General features: G+C 35.0%; 1 protein-coding gene across 6 annotated transcripts in view; it reads left to right on the top strand.

Moving 5' to 3' along the window:
• The window catches only part of KCNC2 (potassium voltage-gated channel subfamily C member 2), a gene marked incomplete at both ends in the record, with an annotated part of 49,988 nt that overhangs the window by 26,452 nt on the left and 6,448 nt on the right, over positions 1-17,088 (top strand). For all 6 annotated transcript variants that reach the window (XM_083365814.1, XM_083365818.1, XM_083365816.1 and 3 more), the window contains one exon: positions 14,715-15,639. In XM_083365814.1, coding sequence (XP_083221940.1) covers positions 14,715-15,639 — 925 coding nt within the window. The remainder of the gene's footprint in view (positions 1-14,714; positions 15,640-17,088) is intronic.

Genomic DNA, 17,088 nt, shown 5'->3' with positions numbered 1-17,088 from the left:
GGTCTCCTTATTCTTTTTTAAATTCACCATGCTGTGCTTCAACTAGGAATCTTAGAATGTATTTCAATACCTCACTTTACTGGATCTCAGTTTAGTGGACCAAATTTTTCTTTTTAAATTAGTGGATAAAACTTTTACCTAGATAGCACCTGAGTTAATGTATATAGTCATTACTTGGAGAAGCAGTCTGACAGTAGTCATTATGGTTTGCTAAAAACAGATGTAGTTTTGTGCATGCTTCAGGCTTAAATTCCAGAGAAGGGAAAAAAAGATCTGATGGGTCTGCAGATCTATGGGAAAATCAGGCACTTATGTCAAGTTTGAGTTTCTGTTGAGGCGAGGGAGAGGGGAGAGATACAAGATGCTAAGGAAGACTGGATGGTATATTGAGGCAGCTGAGACAACTAGGTTTGAGGGATGCCATAAAGATGCTGGGAAGATCAGATGGGTGAGTGGTGCACTGGAGAAGTAGCTGAAAAGGGATGGAGAGAAGGTTCTGGGAAGATCAGTTTGATTGAGTGGGTGAGCTAGTAGGGCTAATGGCAGTAAGAGCAATTTATTTTTCCTAGCTTGGCTCTTGCACCAACCAGTTTTTTCTTGCTGAAAGAATAGTGTGAGAAGAAAAAGGTCCTTCAATAGTCCTTAAAGCTTATGCTGACATTCTATTGATAGCTGTCTTTATAAAGGTTGGCGGTCAACTTCATGAAGAAAAAGGGAAACATGAGAGAACTTGCAGATAATTTTGTTTAATAGATCTCTCTTCACTTTGGAGAATGTATGCTATTTTTTCATGGAGGAGGTGGTGGGGGTGTGCAGATGCTCAAACACTCCTATCTATTTTAATATGAACTTTCAGGGGAAAATAGGTAGTTATTTTGCTTCTCATCCAGCAAGATATACTGATAAAATGGATGATAATACTGAATATGCTGATCAATGACGTCTTTCCCTCTGACCTTGGAAAAAGGAAAGCGCTGATGTCCATAACTCCTGTACCTCTTACTCCCAATCCTTGACCTAATGTAGAAGGACACCTTGATGATAGTATCAAAAGGCTTATAAGAAACCTGCCACAGATTATCAAAAGTACAATCAATGTTGTCTTAGTATTATGTCTTTTCTTGAATCTCCACTAATAAAACTTCAGACAATCCATTTCTTGCAAGATAAGTTGAAAGTTGGTTTCTAGGCAAAACCTCACCACCTTCCAAGTCAGGGAAGCTCCCCTTTTCTTGAAAATGCATTCACTACCACATGGATCTAACAACATGCCACCTCTTGCAAGGTCTTGACCAGCCAGGAAAGTGTATTCATCTTTTTGTTTGTTCTTTTGTAATACCAATGATCTATTTGGTTTTGATTAACTACAAGGATTCTTACATAAGTTCATAAGTTATATGTTCATTTTACTTTGATTACGTTAACACTTTATCAGAGGACATCCTTTGATTGTTATATCAAAGGATGTCCTCTGATATGTCTGATATGTCTGATATTTTACTTAGCATTTATGTCCTCATAAATGCTAAGTAAAAGGGATGAAATTTACTTGCATATTTTATTATGTTCCTTATTTTTTTTTATTAGAAAGTGAGTGAATAAACATGTCATCACGGCAAGTGCTAAAAGTGTACAATGATGCTATTGTTTGCCATTGTTTTCCTGAACCTATGGATTTCATTAGTGATTTTTAACTTGAGAAATCAACTTCTGAAACGGTATGATTTTTCCAAAATGAACAAATGCAAATCTAGGTTTGTGTATATAATATATATGTATATACAATGGTGTGTGTGTGTACGTGTGTGTGTGTAAATAAATAAATAAAATGGTGGACTAGCTTAGTTTCTATGAAGAAACAATAATACTTTTGCTTAGAAACAAAAACATATAGACAAATAGGACTCATATTTTAAAGTGGTAAGTGGAAAATAACTTAGATTATGTATCTCAGCTAAGTCTTAAGGTTTGCTGATTGCTTCTCAAATAATGTTTCCTTCCAGTTTTTCAAGCTGAATTATTAAAAAGTATAGCATGGCAGTGGCAGCTTAGTTGATATAAACAAAAAAAACATGAAGAACAATAATGAATCAGTGGAAGACCAGATATAAAATCAGCTGCTCTTTATACTGACTTACCAGTTCTGACTTTAAAAGAAATAAGTTGTGTCAACTCATCTGTTTGCATTATAGTTTTAGTTGATGAAAAAGTATATTTACATGGTGGGAACGGATGTGAAGAAGGTAGATGATTTATTTAAATCCTTTTCAGTTGTGTAAAAAAAATTCCCATGGTGCATTTCACTGGAATTACTTTGGATCCAATCCAGTTGAAACAAATTTAACAATTTAGACTGATGAATGACAGGCTATCCATTTGGGACTTGTTAGATATATAGCAAATAGTTCAAAATTGATAAACAATATATTGTCCTTTTTTAATTTGGCCACTCTGTGGATGTAAAATCAGTGGATCTTACATTGGGTCTGCCAGGTTTGTTTATTTCCTGTGCTTCAAAAGGTTTTGTTTCTTTTTTTCTTTGTTTTCTTACACAGCTAGGTGATGCTGAATTTTGACTGATTTCTTAGTGATGAAAGTTCTGGTCCCAGTTGCTCAGATTTTTGTATTGCTTGCTAGGACTGAGATCATGCAAAGAATACTATATTATAATTTGTGAGATAAAATCAATAACCAGTGAACTCTCAACAGATTAGGTCACGGGTTGGCAACCTTAAACACTCAAAGAGCCATTTGGACCCATTTCCCACAGAAAAGAAAACACTGGGATATCTAAAATGAAGATAACCCTGCATATATCGTTTTTTACCTTTATGCTATGTATAAAAAAACTATACTGTGTTGCATTTATGAAATCAATGAACTGCTACAGAAAAAACAAATTTTTATTTCTGCATGCAACAAAAACATTTTGAACTCCAAAAAAAAGAAAAAGACGCTGGGTCGAAGGTTACTGTCAAACATGTCCTTCGTAGGATGAAAGCAGGAATTTCCAAGCAGGAACATGCAACAAACAAAAGGCTTTATTCAGCTCAAAAGCACAAAAGCAAAGTCAGCGTCGGGAGTGAGATGATTCTTCAGGGTACTCCATGTAGGTGATAGATGTGTGTAATAAACATCCAGGCCAGCTTTCGGGCAGACGGCAGTCCCTTACAGGGCACAAAGTGCGCCTGCTTAGAGAAGAGATCGACCACCGTCCAGATCACATTGTAGCCCCGACTCTCTGGTAACTCAACAATAAAATCCATTGCGATGTCCTGCCAGGGCCTGGTAGGATCTACCACTGGTTGTAATAATCCCAAAGGCTTCCCCGTACGGGGTTTTGCAGTGGCACAGATGTGACAACCTCGGACATAATCCTCAATCTCTGCTTTCATTCACGGCCACCAAAACTGTTGTCTTGCCAGGTGTAGAGTTTTTAAGAATCTGAAGTGGCCCGCCTGTTTAGCGTCATGGCACCGATGAAGTACCCCTTGCTGCATTGTTTGTGGGACATAGATTTTATCCCCATGCCAGGCCAGACTGTCCCGTCTCGTCAGGATATTCGGGTGGTCTCTCAACCAGGAATCATCCTGGAGCGCTTTCTGAATTGGGAGTAATTGAGTGAACAAGGTATTTGTTAACAAATGAATATGCTCCCAGAGTTTCAATCCCAGAGAAACTTTTAACCTTTTTTTATTAATAAGTAGCATGCATTGCAAAGGGGAAGATATGTAGCCCATTTGTAACAGCATAGGTCAACTCATGTTCTTGCTTTGCGTGTTAACAATATGTTTAATATATAAAATACAATGAACTGACAAACCTTTAGTAAAAATAATAACCATAAAGTGAAAAAGCTATACAAATAACAGAATCAGTATAAAATTGGCTATCAATAGAATATAGCATCATAAAAATATTACAAAAACCACTACAATCAAGAAGATTCCAAAATTATTTAGAATATGCACTTGAAATAAAAATCTTCTTATAGGTCTGTAGAACAAGGAGTGTCAGTGTTCTGCCCTGGAGAGAATTCTATGGCTTACTCTGTCTTTGTGAGGAAGATTCAGTATAATGCATGCATTGAATAAAATATAGGAATTTCTAAACAGCCATTGGTTTCCATTTTATTTTGTGGTCTTTCTTTAGAGGCAAGAATGAAAGCAGAATACTTTATTAAGCCCTGATGATTTTTTAAAAAATGTTTGGGAACCTTTTCCAGAAGAATGTTATCTTCTGGATTCTATGAAACCCAATGCAGTGTTAATGTAAATCCAACCAACTGTAATATACAGTATGTAAAATTAAAAAAAATCCCCTTTCACCCTTATTGGTGGTATGTCACTTCTTCAATCTCAGGTCCCCTACAGAGAGCTCTGTTGTTCCTGCTAAACTATATGTCATCAATAGACAAATCAGTAGACACATAGAAATAATTTGTATGTATACACCATTCAAAAAAGCTAAGAGGGAAATAAAAAAGATCAGAACACTCCTACTGCAACAGTCAATAGACAGATAAGCAGGAATTAATATCAATCAAGTGGAAAAGAACAACCAATGACCTTCTAAGGGAAAATTACACCCCCATTAAGACTGGCAGAACAAGCAACTATATAAACAGGGAGCAAACTCCACAATTACACTGACATTACATAGTTGGGTAATGAAACATCTACAAACAACCACATTTAGAGGGCATCGACTCCCCATACAACATCATCAAATAATCAAAACTTGTCATTTTAGAGATGGACAAAAGATAAATGTCCTCACAACTGAGCTTTAACTCCATTCAAAATGCCAGATGTGCTAAGCAAAAACCTGCCAAGTTGTAAGTCCTCTTTTTGGAGAGGTGTGCAGGGAAATAAACCTCATTCTCAGTTGTAGAGAGAAAATTATGTTCTTGTAAAAATAGGCTCTTATTTTTAGGCTTTACTCTGAAACTCAAATTACTATCATAATTGAAGTATGCTGCTGGGTAAATGAATAGTGAATTATCAATATACTTCAGTTCATGTCGCATTTGCTTAACTTGCAAGGGAGATAAACACATACTTATAGCATTTAACTCAATTAGAATTGCTATAGCCCAATGGGCACATAGAAAAAGATTAATAATTTCTGCTTTTAAACCTGTGGAGACAAACAGATCTAGCCCAGCATTTACTCTACCACACTTCTTACTAGTCGAAGTATTGATCCATTTTATCTATCAAATTCTCCTGAAGCAACAAAAAAACCCCCGCAACTGTATAAGGAAGGAAGTGTCTGATCTTTTACTAACAAGCAATGCTCCATGAGACTAGGAAAAGATTATATGGCAACAGCATACATCAAGATAGATGATATTTTGCAAAGTTTGGGAAATAGGACTTGAAATCTGAATCATCTTGCTGAAGGGATCTCCAGAAATACTTGCAGCTTCAGCAGTGAGATAGATTCTAACACTTGATGACAGGATAGAATCTTCAGATGAGAACTACAAACACTGATAATGAAAAATAATGCCCCATATATTTTATTCCTTGTGATGTCTGCAAAAGAAACACCAATGTATCTTTTACTGATTCCTGTGAGACTAATTCTGGAACTGGGGCTTCTGATTTATGAGTCTTCAAATGGTGGCGGTGTGAATCTGTACCGTGGAGAGTATATTATATTCATAGTACAGGTTAACATAGAATCATAGAGTTGGAAGGGACCCTGGAGGTTTCTAGTCCAACTTCCATGTATCATCCCAGACAAATGGTCATCCAATCTTTTCTTGAAAACCTCCAAGCATTTAGGTTTAATGTAGCATCTTCATAAGTTGAAATCAGCATTAGAAAGAGAGATATCAGGTTGAGATTATTATGTTGAGACTGTCAACATCCTTAGTTGATATTGTAACCTCTGTTTCCAGTTTCCTTGCATTTGACTAATGCTGTTGAGCCCTGCAAGAACTCAACATGATCAGGGAGAGAAATGTCCATTTGTTTTAAGCATCTAAGCTGGTCCCAGGATAATAATATCCCTACCCTGTCTCTTACCTTTGGCTTTAAGTGTTTACATGGGATCTTCCCCGAGATAACTTCAGTCATCTCACTTTCTATTCCAAGGGTTTTTATAAGTGTTCATTGAAGTATCTGATAGAGTGGTTAAGCCTTTGGTCATTTCCACACCTATATCCTTTTGGTTTATCATTTTCAATTATCTAGATTTAAGTCAGTTAAAGGGACAGGGTTGTTCATCCCTTGTCTGGTTGTTGATATCATGAATACGTCAGAGCATCTTATGCAGCTGCAAATGGATCCATTGTCTCAGTCTGCTAAGCAATGACAAGCCGCAGATTTTTCTTGTTGTTTCTTGGAATTGCTGAAGTGCCTCCAATTGATTTTAAGAGTTTTGTTGTTAGAATTCTCAGTTCAGATCAAATACATACCTAAAATTAAACACAGATAAATAATTTTATAAACAGTAATTTGCCATTTTGTCCAGATAAATCTTATATTAGTATAATTAAGTCTTATAAAATATATACAAAGTATAGTTGCATAAAAGTTCATATTAAAAATTAGTCAAAATACTGGCATCTAACACTTAAACATTTGGTTTCTCTGTCACTATTTATCCTTATCCTGCAAAAATATATGTATTTTTGGAAAACTTTGTACTGTTCTTTGAATATATTTTAATGAAGTTGGCCATTCTCCATGTCATTGTTCTTTGCTGAATATTGAAAAGCAGGTTTCCATAAATGATTTTCAAAGATGAATTCACACAATAAACTATAAAAGGATACTATTTTATGAAATATGTTGGTATCCTTCTCTTCCCACTCCATTGTCTTTTTAATAAAAAGAGAAGTGATTATGTAATCTGTACTATTAAACTAAAATAATATAGGATATTTATTATCAGTTAGAAATGTGAATAATAAGTTCCATCAGAATATTGAAAAAGAGACAATTCTTATAATAAACCACAAAGAGTATCTTTTGTAAGGAGATAATAATTGCTTGTTTTCTTAAAGAAAATCTGGTCATTTGGTTTGGTTTTTTTTTCCTTTCTGTATAATGCCAGCTTCTTACAGTATATGAATCATTTGGAAATGATGTTGTGTTCTGCCTGTTAGAATAATGATCAGAATTATGATTTTAAAATATTAATAATAGTCTGTGTTTTAAAATGCTTTCTTTGCTAGCCAAAAAGTAGCAGAGAAATTTAAGGAAGCTACCTTAATCTCATTTTTTAAAATTGGATTTTTAAGGTAATTTAATTTGAAAAATTATTTCACAGATGAAAATTTACTTTCCTTTTTTTAAGTTTATGAATGCTAGTGAGATGTAATAGTTAACATATACTAGATAAGTGGATCCAGATAAAAACTTCTTTCAGCTACAGTAATTCATTGAATGACTTGGCTAGATAGTCTCTCTCATCTAACCTACTTCGCAGTTTCGTTATTGTGGGGAGAAAATGAAGAGAGGCTGCTATTGTATGCTGCCTGAATTCCTGGAGGAATAGCAACTGTGATAGAAAAAATATATAAAATAAAGCTGTACACTATTTCCCCTTCCTCTGCCTCTTTCTGCCCCCCCTAGACTCCCCCCATTTCCCTCTACTGTCCTTTCTCCCTCCCCACTACCAAATCTAAACTGGGTCAGTCCAAGACTAATGTAAAACATGGCCATGTTCCTGCTTCCTATCACTAAAGGTAAAGGTAAAGTTTCCCCCGCACATGCGTGCTAGTCGTTTCCAACTCTAGGGGCCGGTGCTCATCTCTGTTTCAAAGCTGAAGAGCCGGCGCTTGTCCGAGGATGTCTCCGTGGTCATGTGGCCGGCAAGACTAGATGCCAAAGGTGCATGGAACACTGTTACCTTCCCACCGTAGTGGTCCCTATTTTTCTACTTGCATTTTTTATGTGCTTTCGAACTGCTAGGTTGGCAGAAGCTGGGACGAGTAACAGGGGCTCACTCTGTTACGCGCCACTCGGGATTCGACCCACCAAATTGCCGACCTTCTGATCAACAAGCTCAGCATCCTAACCCACTGAACCACCACGTCCGTTTTTCCTATCACTAGGAAAACAATAAAAAAGCCCTCACCTAAAAGTTCATCTAGAAAACAGGAGATGAGAAACCGCTGTTATTCATGTACACTTGATTATCCCAACATGCCATCCTCTTCACAATGGAATCCTTACCTCAGTTATCTTGTTACAAAAGCACAATTTTGCTTTATATTAGAAAAAAAATACATTTTCCTTTATTTAAACACTTATCTCACTTGCACAAAATGTATTCACAAATCCTTTAAATTTCCTGCCTTCAAACCTCAAAGTTTATTTTTTAAAAAATAACCCTCTGCTTTTCTATTGTTTGGGATCTCTCTTTTGTGGAAAGCAGGCACCAATGATCACTGAATAGAGTTTGACCATTTCTCCTCAGAAAAAAAATGCCAAACTTTATGCAAGAAACTTGCAGTGGCCACTTTCTATATGGGTCTAATGCTTCTTTGCCATTTATGTTTGTGTAATAAGCATAGGATTTTTCCTAGAGGAGTTATTTCTAAAGTGTTTTGAAATGAACTGTTTCCAATATAATTCCTCTAGAGCAGTTATTGTTTCATAACATTATATATATGACAACTTCTCTGAATAATACTTTACTGGTTTTGTTAGCATTTTTTTAAATAAACATCAAAATATTTAAAACAAAAGTTTCATTTTCTTACTTCAAAATATAATTTAGATAATGTATCAAGCGACTCGATATGCATTATTATTTGTATTATTATATTATTATTATTATATTATATTATTGTATTATTATAAGTATTATTTCAAATTTTCCCAATTATATATTAATTTTGTTATGGTTTGTCTTAGTAAACATGGCTAAAATGAAAACAAAACTTTATTATGAACTATAAAAACTTTATGGAATGAATGCTACTTAACCCCTTGTAGAGCACTAGAGCTGAATTGCAATGTCATTTTTTTGCCAGCTGAAAATTAAATATGGAAATCATTGCACTGTATAATATGAAGCATAGTTTCATCATTAACATTCCATATTAATGAAAGTTTATCCCATAACAGTGTAAGAGGAATCTTTTCTGTCCTTGTAATGTGACCAAGAGTTTGGTTTTTTAAAAGTCCCCCCCTCACTTCCAGTTATGCGCCCATAGCACGTGGCCAGGTGAGAGCAGACCTCCGCTCCCCATGGCTAGTTTCGTCCTGCTAGGGGGACCTGAAGAGTGTGAAGAAGGGGCACCTTGTTGATTACGAAGTGATGGCAATTGCTTTGTTTGATCCAGGGGAAGCCCTCCTAACCCAACAAGAGAAAGGCTAGCATGGGATCAGCATCTAGCCCAAGCTGCTTGCAGCCAAAGTCCTAGAGCAGAAACCTGAACATCGGTGAACAGCGTGCTTGGAATTGGTGAGAGTACTGATCTTCTTTCTTCTATCTACTAATTGAATCCTTGAGAAAAATCCTCAAAGCAAAAGACCTCCGGAAGTGAAGGGAGGGGACTATATCCGCATTCCCTTACAGATGGAAGCGGCAAATAAATATTAAGGAGGAAAAAGATATACTAAAATTTGATTTAAAATACTACAGTCTGGACAAATCTGGGAACTAAAAAACTGTCAAGATTATACCCTAAAGAGTTTTTGATGGAATTATAAAAATATATAACAAAAATAACTTTTTGATTGAAAAAAAGAAAAACAAACAAACAAACTTCTGACATCTAGTGGAGAATCAGAGAATAGAACACTAACAATAAGGGCTCAGAAATTGGCAGAATGCCTAGAAACAAAGAAAAAGTTGTTCCTTTGAATTGCAAATAACCTTGAGGACAGCTGGGAACAAGGGAACAGCCAGCTATAAGATTAAAAGGTGTCTGAAACAAAAACAAAAAACTCACCTGGACTGTTGCTTAAATCTAAGAACTGTTTATAGAAAATAAAAACCTTGGCTTTTGGCTAATCTTTTAGAGGAGAATCTACAGGAAGGATTTAAAGTGGCTTAACACACTGAACTGTGATTTTGACTGACTGATAAATTGATTTTTGAATTAAAACATTGATGAAAGATTATTTGAAGGGGGGACAACATGGATATCACATACATATCAAAAAATGACAGGACGCTACATTCAATATTTTCTCCTGAAGAACCTAGCTTGGAAAATCAAGGGCCTCCAAAAGCAATACTTCAAGGAAAGATAAATACTTTTCAGGAGGAAATATATGTAATGTTAGGACAAATACAAATGACAATAGACTCAAACAACGAGGAAATTTGAAACAACTTTGATGATTGAAATAAGCATATTTCCAATCTAAATCTATAATCAAAAAACACCCATGAAATAAGAACGAATGAACAAATAAATCAGATAACAGACTACAAATCAGAAGACTGTGATCAAACAGATGAAATAACAAATGAAAAGAATTACAATTTAATGCAAACAGGAACAAATCTACAAGGTTCTGATACAACAAGAAAAATGTAATGGACTATAGAATTATCAGGAGAACCATCAGAGTTTGGGAGACAAAGTATTCATCTTACTTACTTCATCTTCTGTACTCCCAACAACATTTGTTAAAATACAGGAACTGCCAGGTAAGTGGATTACATCAACTTGGAAAATTACTTGGCAAAAGAAGAAGACCAGAGACAGATGCAAGAGATTTGACTCGTCCTACCAGATGAACTATTATGTCAATAAACATTTGTTTGAATATGGCTAAAAGAATAGAGAATTTTGAACCTAAATGGACCTTATAACAAGAAGGATAAGAGATTTAATTAATAAAGCATGTTCTATAATATATGAAATGTTAAAATAGCAGGCTGATGTAACTTTTATTAATATACATGAAATATTAACTGATTAAAAAGGATGTTATATCTAGATACAAATAATAATAAACCTTTATTGTCAAAGTACAACATGTGTACATTGAGATTTGCTGAGCCTCCCCCCGTGTTCTCTCCCCCCAACACACAGTGACAAATAACCCTCCATCCCACCACACTATGTGAACTATACTGTAAGATAGATAAAAAGTATAGCATTTTTATAATGCATGACATAAAATATTGGGATGATGTACCTAAATGGGAAAATTTGGACAGTTAGATGACTAACATATGAAGAAATTATGACTGATAAGAACTGGATTGAATATAAGAGAAATTAAGTGTAAACAAAAATTATGAAAATAAGATGCATGCTGAACTAATGAGATGATGGTTATAAGAATAATATAAGCTGAAAAAAAATGTTACACATAGAGATTATTATTATTTGCATAAATATAAAAAATGCCTATATCTAATCATTTATATATTGAAAACATTAAGAATTATATTTTGGTTAAGGTTGAAGAAGGTGAATATAAATGGGAGAAGGGAAGATCAAAGAAATATACATTACTTAATATATTAATTATGGATTTATAAAATCTTAGAGGTTTTTGAGAAAGCTTAGGAAAACTTCAAACCCAATCTATAGTCCCATTATTCCCTTTTTCTCAGAAGTACTTACCTCTATAAAAGGACCAGAGATCTGTAATGGAAGGGTTAGTTATAGATAGGACATATCTACATGCTTTAGGAATTCAAACATAAATTACAGTAGTGAATTGATGATATACTCAAATGGTAGAAGAAAATGTGGGAATGATCATATATATTACTTAGAAGTAATGTGCTGCATGGATAATGGTGTCATATTTCTTGATGTATGTTGAAATCAAAACACCACTATCACTATGGCTGTGAGGATAGTGGTCAGAGCTGAACATGTTCAGAATGCTAATGTATTGCTAAGATACATGACTTGTAACTTTCGGTATCACACAAATTAATGAATAAATGATGACACTATGCTTCTTACTCAAGCAAAAGGGACTAGAAATGCTAAATATTTGGGCCTTAACAACTAAGCCTATATAATTTCATTTTTCATCAATTTGCTTCATTGTTGCTGGATCCTCCTTTAAGGTCACCCCTTTTTCTTCTAATGTGCTGAACAAAAACCTCACAGAATTACAACATATCATATGCTTATCCTGGTAGGCATTGTAACAGTTATCTATTCTAGAAGACACTTGGGAGGGCTGCCATAAAATGAAATTATATAGGAAGGGAAGAGTGTTTCTAATGTTTCCCTAGCTACAAAATTTCTAAGAAGTACCAGCATGTCTTGAAAATTTTCTTTTGGAACTGTGAATGTATCCTATTCACTGATGTATTATATTATAAAATGATTGTATAATGAATAAAATTGTTGAGGATAGGAACTTTTGTAATGGAAATTTCACCAAGGTCAACAGAGTTTTTGGAGGAAAGTCTTGTATATAATACTGGTTGACTGATTATTGCTTGATTATTTGAAGAATACAATTAGAGACATGAATTCCAAAGGAATAACATACAAGAATTCATAAGTGTACATTTATTAGGTCTATATGAATCATTTGTTTAGGTGCTTTAGAAACTGACTAAAGTATTCTACTGAACCTTCTACTAGAAGTATTGAAATTCCAAATCCTTTCAAAGGGTTGATATGGGCTACCTCTATTGTCTGATTATGCCTATACTTCCCCAGAAGATAATTCTGCTGGGATTCCCTCACAGTGGTGATAAAAAGTCTCTTCTGCCTCAGAGAACAGGAACATGAACTTCAAATAGTTCCCTGAGCTTCTCCGACAACAAATATAGGGTTTGGCAGAATACTTTGGGGGATGCTTTGAAACATGAAAATGATTTTCAACTGTAACATTTAAGTCTTTCTCTTACTTAGTAGGCCAAATTGCATTTCTCATTTGTGTGTTTTCTGTCATGTTTTTACCTACCTATTATTTTACCTGCCTACCATTATTTCATTTATGGAATTAACAATAAATATTCTTAATGCTCATAATGAATGTTAGCAACTCAATTTGGTATTATAAAGCAAAAGACAGATGGTAGTCAACAAATCTGGATTAGAAGCCAAATTTCTAATGAGCGGATGAATGGAGAAAAGAACGCATGTACTGTAGAACTATAGTTTTTTTCAGCTAAATGTGCTTCTGAATGTGCTTCCCTCTTCCCTCCCGTTCTTTATAATCATGTGAATTGGGGGGGCTTGTCTGAGAGGTTTACTCATGTTACTTTCTTACAAGGGCTCAGCACCCCTTTATCTGACTGTTGCTTTGGTAGTACCTCTTCCTCCTATGGAAGGTTCTAGTTTGAATTAATCCCCTCCCTGCTTCTCCAGCTAATCAAGAATAATAAGAATAGTGAATTTCCATTGTGCCCTTATTATCTATGATCAAGCAAAGTTGTGTCTTGAGCAACTGAAGCTTGCAATAATAGTTCCCTTTATTGAAAAATAGTATTTGGGTAGTTTGCGTAATTAACTTTCTACCGTCCCAGTTTACTCTGTATTTCTAGATCTATAAGTAGAAAAACATGCTGAAAAAACAATGGCAAACCACTTGACATCTGCAAAATAGTCTACATGGTTATTTTTTATTTTTTTATTTTTATTACATTTATATCCCGCCCTTCTCCGAAGACTCAGGGCGGCTTACAAGCTTAGCAGTAGCCTTCATTCTATGTATATGCCTGCTTGTTAGGGCTTTCACACACACCCCAAGTGGCATTATTACAAAGTCAGCTTATTGCCCCCAACAATCTGGGTCCTCATTTTACCTACCTCGGAAGGATGGAAGGCTGAGTCAACCTTGAGCCTGGTGGGATGCGAACCTGCACTAATTGCAGGCAGCTGGTGTTACTTAAGGAGGCATCAGCCCACTGCTCCACCAAGGCTCTTGCGTCTATGTAGTCACTAGATGTTGAGCTCCATTCAAGATCATCTTTACTTTACTTTTATTTAAAGATGGAATATTATCAAACACCAAATAAGTATTACATTTGGTTCCACATGTGAGGACATTTTTGTCCTTGCGACTTTGTCCCACTGTTTTCTGTCAGACAGAGAAAGAAAGTATATAATATTAGACCTTAACATTTATCCTAGTTCCATTATATGGAGTAAAATCACAAGCCATTCCAATGACGCTTCCAAAGATAAAGGGTAATGTTGGGACATTTTGGAAAGAATGAAGATTCAGTCTTGGAAACATTCTACTTTGACATAAACTTCAGTGAATTTAATAAAAGTGACGACTGTATATATTATTGCATTAGTGCTTAAATATCAGTTTGCTTAAGTACATTGTCAGAAGCGTGTATTTTGTTACTATTTGCAGATATACATAATGTCAGCCACTTATATACATTCATATCATGCTCTTCTCAATCTTGTTGGGTAAAATGCAGAAAGAAATAGCAAGGAAATCAAAAGCACAACATTGAAAAAAAGAAAGGGAAATATAGGTAAATGTGCCTTGCACCACAGAACTCACAATAACTCTGTTCCATACTTTCCTATCTGTTGTTTTTTATTCTTTAAACTTGTCAGTTCAGTTCTTCTTGAGAATGTTAGCAATGTCTTTTTTGGCAGGCATAAATTAAGTGAAATTATTTAATATCAAAATAACCTAGATGAGAAATATCCTATTCTATATTTTAGCCCTTTCCTTTATAGTACTTAATTATTAATTAATATAAGTTAGGGCAATGGTTTTAATTGTAATATTGTTCTTAGACTTTACTGTCTTTTTCTAATGTATTTTCTTTTTCTTTCTTTACAGTTCATTGCTTTTGCCTCTTTATTCTTCATCCTACTCTCAATTACCACTTTTTGCCTGGAAACCCATGAAGCATTTAATACCATCAAAAACAAAACAGAACCTATCAAAGGTAGTGAGCCAGTTCTGCAGTATGAAATAGAGACAGATCCAGCTCTAACGTATGTCGAAGGAGTCTGTGTGGTGTGGTTTACATTTGAATTTTTAGTCCGTGTTGTTTTTTCACCCAACAAACGTGAATTCATAAAAAACCTCTTGAATATCATTGACTTTGTGGCAATTTTGCCTTTCTATCTAGAAGTGGGTCTGAGTGGGCTCTCCTCTAAAGCTGCTAAGGATGTGCTTGGTTTCCTCAGGGTGGTAAGGTTTGTGAGAATATTGAGAATCTTCAAGCTCACTCGACATTTTGTTGGCCTCAGGGTGCTTGGTCATACACTCCGTGCGAGCACCAATGAGTTTTTGCTGCTGATAATATTTTTGGCATTAGGAGTGTTGATATTTGCCACCATGATCTATTATGCTGAACGAATAGGTGCCAAACCCAATGACCCATCAGCTAGTGAACATACAGAGTTCAAAAACATCCCCATTGGGTTTTGGTGGGCTGTGGTCACCATGACTACTCTTGGATATGGAGACATGTATCCAAAGACTTGGTCAGGCATGCTAGTGGGTGCTTTGTGCGCTTTAGCTGGAGTGCTGACCATAGCCATGCCTGTGCCTGTTATTGTCAACAATTTTGGAATGTACTATTCTCTGGCCATGGCAAAACAGAAGCTTCCAAGAAAGAGAAAGAAGCACATCCCACCTGCTCCTCAGGCAAGATCCCCTACATTTTGCAAGACAGACTTGAATATGGCCTGCAATAGCACACAGGGAGAAGTCTGTCTTGGCAAAGACAACCGGCTGATGGAACATAATAAATCAGGTAGGACACAATTCCAGATGCATGTCTGGTATGTCTGGCAATATAAAGAATGAGAAAGCATTTAAACTTTCTTCAGCTGAAGGAGTTAGATTATTCACTTCTCCCTTCCTACTATTCTTTGGGCCCCAGTCTCATAAATGGCAAAGTAGCTAGATGTTCTTGGATCTGTGAATTGCTTTCTATATAGTGTTTGCTAAATGTATTCTGAATGCTAAGTTGCTTTTTGATTCTTCTTTTTCTTTTTTAGAGGTGGCTTCCTCTGTTTTTGCTTACTGCATTGTACAGATGTTTAGTTCAAGCACATACTTGTGCTATGCAGTTATGCTGTCATTCTATTGGTTTTTTTTATCTTATGTAATGTTTCCCTTGTTTGCTGGTGTTGCAAAATACTAGCAGCAATCTTTACGTTACTTAAACACACAGTAAGTTAGTCCTATCCCAAATGAGTGGCTTTTAGGTAACTAGTCACCATTGAAGCCAAAGCTTTCTGAGAGTCAAGGATTCATGGATCCTAAGATGAGAGGGCAGGTCTAATTTACATGTAATGGAACAAATAATAATACAAAAATGTGTTTTCTAGATTATAATAATACTATCATTTCATAATTTAGAATAGGTAGTAATTTCTCTGATATTCACAGAGCAGAACAATTTTTGTAATAGTTTTAAAATTCTATAAGAATAATGACATCTTTTGTCTATCTAAGTTTCACTTCTCTTTTTACAATTACGGCTGTTATCCTTGACCTAGGAAACAAATATAAATTAAATTTAAGTTAAGTTAAGATCAGTAAAAAATATATTTAGTTTGGATTAGGATCTAAACTTAAAAGTACCTTACCTTAAGTAGACTAAGGTATGAATGCTACAAGATTGTAATTTAGAATTGTCTAAAGTAAATCATCCATAGAGTATTTTCTTAATGTTATTAACACCGCGATCCTCCATGTGTTTGTTTGGATATAAATACTGATAAATTAAATGGAACTTTCTTTCAACCAATTGTCTTTCAAATAATAAAAGTGCAATTCTTTAGATATAATTTTAATAAATCTGATATACACACCCAGAGAGAGTTTTTAAAAATGCAGAAATGAAGAAACAATCTTTATGTTTCATGAGCTTTCTCTATAGTATCCCAATATGGAGAAGGCACAGTTTGCAAGTGAGTAGGGTAATGGGTGCTGGTAAGGAGAGATTAGAGGGAAACGAAATAGATGATCAAAGCTGAAATTTATATTTTTTTTCAAATGTCTATATGTTCCTCAGTTTCCACTGCTGTCAATAAAATTGCTCTATCTTAAGAAATATTAATATATTGCATAATATTATTTTTAGTCAGTTAATGAAAAGGCTTAGATATTATTAAAGAACTACAGTCTTCCCCAACCTGGTTTTCTTGAAATCTGATTTATATCCCATAATTTCCAAATAAGATGGCTTTATCTT

The sequence above is a fragment of the Vipera ursinii genome, assembly GCF_947247035.1.
Source record: "Vipera ursinii genome assembly, chromosome: 6".
Classification (NCBI taxonomy): Eukaryota; Metazoa; Chordata; class Lepidosauria; order Squamata; family Viperidae; genus Vipera; species Vipera ursinii.
Note: the sequence above shows the minus strand (reverse complement) of the source record. Positions and strands in the feature narration are given on the sequence as shown.